At 58.2% G+C, this 4702-nt stretch overlaps 2 protein-coding genes across 2 annotated transcripts; both read right to left on the minus strand.

Moving 5' to 3' along the window:
* Window positions 1–48: 48 nt before the first annotated feature.
* Window positions 49–436, minus strand: ACA1_166550 (uncharacterized protein; the record flags this gene model as incomplete). The annotated part of the gene is made up of 2 exons (XM_004340838.1): window positions 49–225; window positions 317–436. Coding segments are annotated over 2 exons (297 nt in total), but the record flags the coding sequence as incomplete, so codon positions are not given.
* Window positions 437–2325: 1889 nt separating this feature from the next.
* Window positions 2326–4701, minus strand: ACA1_166560 (endoribonuclease L-PSP protein; the record flags this gene model as incomplete). The annotated part of the gene is made up of 11 exons (XM_004340839.1): window positions 2326–2411; window positions 2577–2702; window positions 2771–3169; window positions 3249–3378; window positions 3447–3549; window positions 3615–3745; window positions 3822–3897; window positions 3968–4097; window positions 4193–4294; window positions 4359–4506; window positions 4633–4701. Coding segments are annotated over 11 exons (1500 nt in total), but the record flags the coding sequence as incomplete, so codon positions are not given.
* Window position 4702: the final 1 nt, after the last annotated feature.

The following is a 4702-nucleotide window of genomic DNA, read 5'->3' on the forward strand; positions in this document are numbered from 1 at the left end:
GGTCAGGGCCAAAGCTGCTGAGCAGCTGGTGGTGGCCTTGCCGAGACGGCAGTATCGCTGGTGGTGGTGGTGGAGGTCGTGGGTGACCTGGTGAAGGTGGTTGGCCAGTTGCACCATCGCCACGTAGAGCTCCTGTGCGTTGTGCGTGACGGCGGTGCTTTGGGCCTCGCTCAAGGAGGCAAGTTCCTGGGTCTCGATCCTCAGGAGCGCTGCACATCTGTCCATCTGTTGATATGACAAGAGCTTTGTTGTTCAGGCATCATCTTCTACTCTTCTTGAATCAACAAAGTGGAAGATGCATGAACGATTGGCGTACCTCGGTGTAGAGCTCCTTCTGGCTTGCAAGAGGGAAGAAGGGCTCTTGCCGCATCGGCAGCAGAGTGTGCTGCTCCTGACCGTGGCGTGCGTTGGTGGTCGTAGTCGTAGGCGTGGCCATCGTGGTGGCGTTGGTGTTGAGGTTGGTGTAAGGGTCGGATCGCAAGAGAAGTGAAGTTGAACAAAGACGGCCCTAGCAGCTATTATTATTATAATAATAACTGGTCTGCCTGAAATTTCGCAATCCTCCGCATTTTGGCCGGTCATTTACCAAATTTAGGGTGTAGCGTACCTTTTGCGGTGCCCAGCGTTGTTGGAAAGGGTGCCACGACCAATTGGTCTAGGGAGCCAACGACCATCACAGTCTACACACGAGACTAAAATTGGTAGTTTGGGATTCCGATTCTCAAGAATGTGGATTCATGGGTGTCTTCGGAGCGACCTAGAACAGAGCCCAACGTCAAAAATTGGCTGCTAAAACCAGGATTTTACCTCGCGTGTACCAAAAAGCCCTCCAACTTGCCGGGCGGGCCAGGCAAGCTGCACACCACGGGCATGGCGGAAGTGGAGGTCGAGTGACACCGGGGTCCAGCAGTCGCCCAGTTGAAGCATGCATGGCCCGGTACTTCTCCCGCCTGGCTTCTTGAGTGAGGCTGTGCTGCCAGGCCTGAAGGGCGGTGTTTATGCTCGGTGGGCCTGCATCTCCGCCTGGAGCGCACCTGTTCAGCTGCGACAGCCGTTGACTGTGGTGTGTCTCACATCCACCGCCTCCATCTGACGTTTTCAGCCAAGTTGGCCTGCTGAAGGCCGAGATAGTCGAAGCAGAAGCCGGCCGTGGGGGAAGGAAGACCTTCCACGGCCAGAGGTGCCCGGTCGCCATTGTCGGCCATGGCAGCCGTTGGGAGTCACTGCAGTTCGGCGGGGCCGGTCTCTGCACCGACAACTTGGAACTCGCCCTTGGGCAGAGCGCCCGTAGCGACCAATCACACCAGCACCCAACTGCGCAAACTGGGCCACCACGAAGCAGATGTTGTTTTTTATGCTATTATTATTATTTTAATATTGTGTTCCGAATATGAACAACTTTCCTTTCCTCTGCACTGCTATTTGTCCAATCAGTTAGCCTGCACACTCATACCGGTGTTCCACTTTGATCGTGCCTTTTCTCCACGTGTTTTGTAGATCAATTTATAAATGATCAGTCACCTCAATCGAAATGTTGCATGAAAAAAATATATCCAAATTTGGTGAATTGGGGGGGCAAAGAACTCCTCGCCTCGGGCGCCTGGGCCAAGCGGTCGCCCAGTTGAAGCATGGCCCGGTACTTCTCCCGCCTCACGTGAAAGTCCATGGGACTCGGAACGAGAGTCGACTTGTGTCTCACATCCATCGCCTCCATCTGACGTTATCGTCGCCGTCAGCCAAGGCGGGCGCGGTGGAAGCACCACTTGAAATTGAGTGGAAGAGCAGCCGAAGTGAAGAAAGTGAGAAAGTGGGAAAGGCCTATTTACTTAGGAAGCGGCCTCAAAAATAGGCCTGTCAAGGGGTGGCTGGGCGGATCCATCTCTACTACGAGGTGGAGGTGGGGGTGGGGGAGGCGGTGGACGAGCGAGCCGTACGCCACATGCTTTCCATGATGTGGGACATCTCGCGGCTGAGTGCCATTAGGGTCTGGTAGCTCGCCGCTGCGTGGGAGTGCGGGCCGCCCTCAGCCGAAGAAGAGTCAGTCGCGGCCTGGTGAAGCGCGAGATAGTCGACCAGATTGCTCTGTAGCTGCGCGCTCGTCTGCATCATCTGGAGGTGAAAGAGCGCTCACATGGTTGAGCCAACGATGATAAAGTGAACAACATCAAAAGGCCTCACCCTGATGCACAGTTCACGGTGGGTGGCGTGCGGTGCTTCTTGCATTGATGCCGTGCGTGTGTGTGTTGTGAATCCTGCGGTGGAATATGTTTGGGGTTGTTGCTGGTCGTGGTGTGTCACCTAGCGCGGCTCTGCTCGCCCTTCTTCTCAGTCGTCTCTGTCCTTGGTCCTGTCCGCAAGCGGCGGCAGAACGACACACTCGAGCAGCGCTGCCTGGCCCACACTCTCCAACCCTGCCACGGGAATGGTGGAAACTGATATACCGCGGCCCAGCTCTGATTCGTCAACTAAAGCCAGGAGTTAATTCACGTACCAGCACCCGAAAAGGACAAAGCGAACCGCGACAAAGAACGAAAACGAGAACGAACCATAGAAGCGTAAAAACGAAGCGTGCGTACCTGAGACATTGTCAGGTGACAAGGAGCGGCGATACAGTCGGAACAGGAGGTGTCGGTCCCAGAGCTGCGGGTCAGTCGCCTGCACGGCCCGCCGAATTGCTTGCGCCGCCTCGGCCACGCTCTCTCCTGGCCATTACTCCAAATCAGCAACTCGGGTGGCGTTGAGTAGCGAGGGCGTCACGTGTGCGTGGCACTGCGTGGGCGCGGGCGCGGGCGTTGCGGGATAAAAGACGTGCCTTCGGTGAGCTTTACTTGGGCGAAGCAGAAGCCGGCCGTGGGGGACCACACGCCTTCCACGGCCAGCGGTGCGCGGTCGCCGTTGTCGCTACTAGCGGCCGCGGCAGCCGCTGGGAGTCGCCGTAGTTCGACCGGGTCTGTCTCTGCGGTGGCGGCGACGACTTGGAACTCGACCGCGGCGCCCTTGGGCAGAGCGCCCACAGCAACGAAGCGCACGAGCGGCTCGACTACGTGTGTCGCGTCATAGATTTCATCGTCATCGTCTCCTTCATCTTCACCTTGCTCCTCTTCCTCGCTCTCGCTGTCCGGGCCGAGACCCGATGAAGGTCTGCTACGGGCAGTCGCCTTCGCTCTCCCTGTGCATGCATTTGAGTGGGACGACACGCACCACAGCACGCACACGTCAGAAGATGTTTTGTGTGTGTGTGTGTGTACCTTGAGAGGCTCGATGGCGGTTGAACCACTGGCGCCAGAGGTCGAGGATGTGATCGCGGTGGGCCATGTCGAGCAGAAAGCACGTGCCGACCACAATCCGCGCCACGGACGACTGCATTACCCGCAATACCTGCGCACACGGCACACAGTCAGTCGATGGCGGCCAAGCGTGCCGTTTGCCGTGTGTGTCGTGTCAACCTGGTCAATGTTGTGGAAGCACAGGAGAGTCTGCTCCTTGATGCGGTCCTCGATGGGCGACGCTTCGTCGGATCCCACCAGCTTCATCGTAGCCGGGTCGAGCCTGCGCACTCATGTCAGGTCAACGCAATGTCTTCAATAGCGACCTGAAGGGCGGCTGCGTTGTACCCGATCTGGCCAGCGAGGTGGACGAGCCCGTTGAGCGCCGTGGCTTGGCTGTAGGGTCCGATGCAGGCCGGAGCCCAACGCGAGATGCTCTGTACGTGCAGCACGCGTCGCCGCCGACGCTCCTCCTCGACCTGGTGCGCTCGTCGTCGGGTTCACAGATCAGTCGCTATTGCTGAGACTGCTGAGGCGCCGAGGAAAGCTGCGTACCTGCGGGTGCCTCTGCTGCCCGAAGCACTCGAGTAGTATGTGGACGTCGGCGTCGAGCGGCATTTGGACGCACAACCTGCGCGCGCAGAGGGGAATGAACAACCACAACCACTACAACAAGTAATGGCCCGAGTGTCTGTTCGTACCGTGAGGGCGGGTTGGCGCCAAAGTGGCGGCGGTAGACGCCGTTGCAGCGTACGAAGAGACTCATGTCGCGCAGGTAGACGCACACGAAGCACACGTCCGCCATCGCCAACGACGCCTCCTCCAAACGAGCTGCACACGTCCGCCACCGCCACGTTAAACAAACAAAATGTGTGTGTGTGTGCGTGTGTGTGTGTGTGATAAATCCAAGACGTTGGGCTACATACCCTTTATGGCGGCAAAGAGTTGGTCCAGCTGCGACTCGACGGTGCTCACCGCCTCGGCATTTCGCTGGCGTGGAGCGACAGAGCCACACACAAAGAATTGTCCTGAATGCAGGGTCAGTCGCCGAGCGGCAAACACATAAAGACGTGACAGTTCGTGTGCGCGCACCTTGAGCGCCGTGCGAGAGGGAGATGTCCAGGGGCTCTGCCGCCTGGAGTTCGCCATGGGTGGTCGAAGCGGCGTCGACAGCGACCTCGGCTTCAGTGCATTGGGGAAGCTCGTCGGGCAACTCCTTCCACACGTCGTACACAATACCCTGATGTCACAACGTCACACGAAACCCGTGGCGCACGACACGACACGGCACGCACAACCCACGCCCACGACAGCAATGAGCTGCCTGCCATGGCGACATGACTGAGGACCACTGGGCAACATTTACCTCACCGCCAGAAACCAAGCTGGCGTCGTAATCGGCCTTGGGTTCGAGGTGGTGCTTGGCGATTTGAAAG

This window comes from Acanthamoeba castellanii (assembly GCF_000313135.1).
Source record: "Acanthamoeba castellanii str. Neff unplaced genomic scaffold scf7180000084736, whole genome shotgun sequence".
In the NCBI taxonomy this organism is placed as follows: Eukaryota; Discosea; order Longamoebia; family Acanthamoebidae; genus Acanthamoeba; species Acanthamoeba castellanii.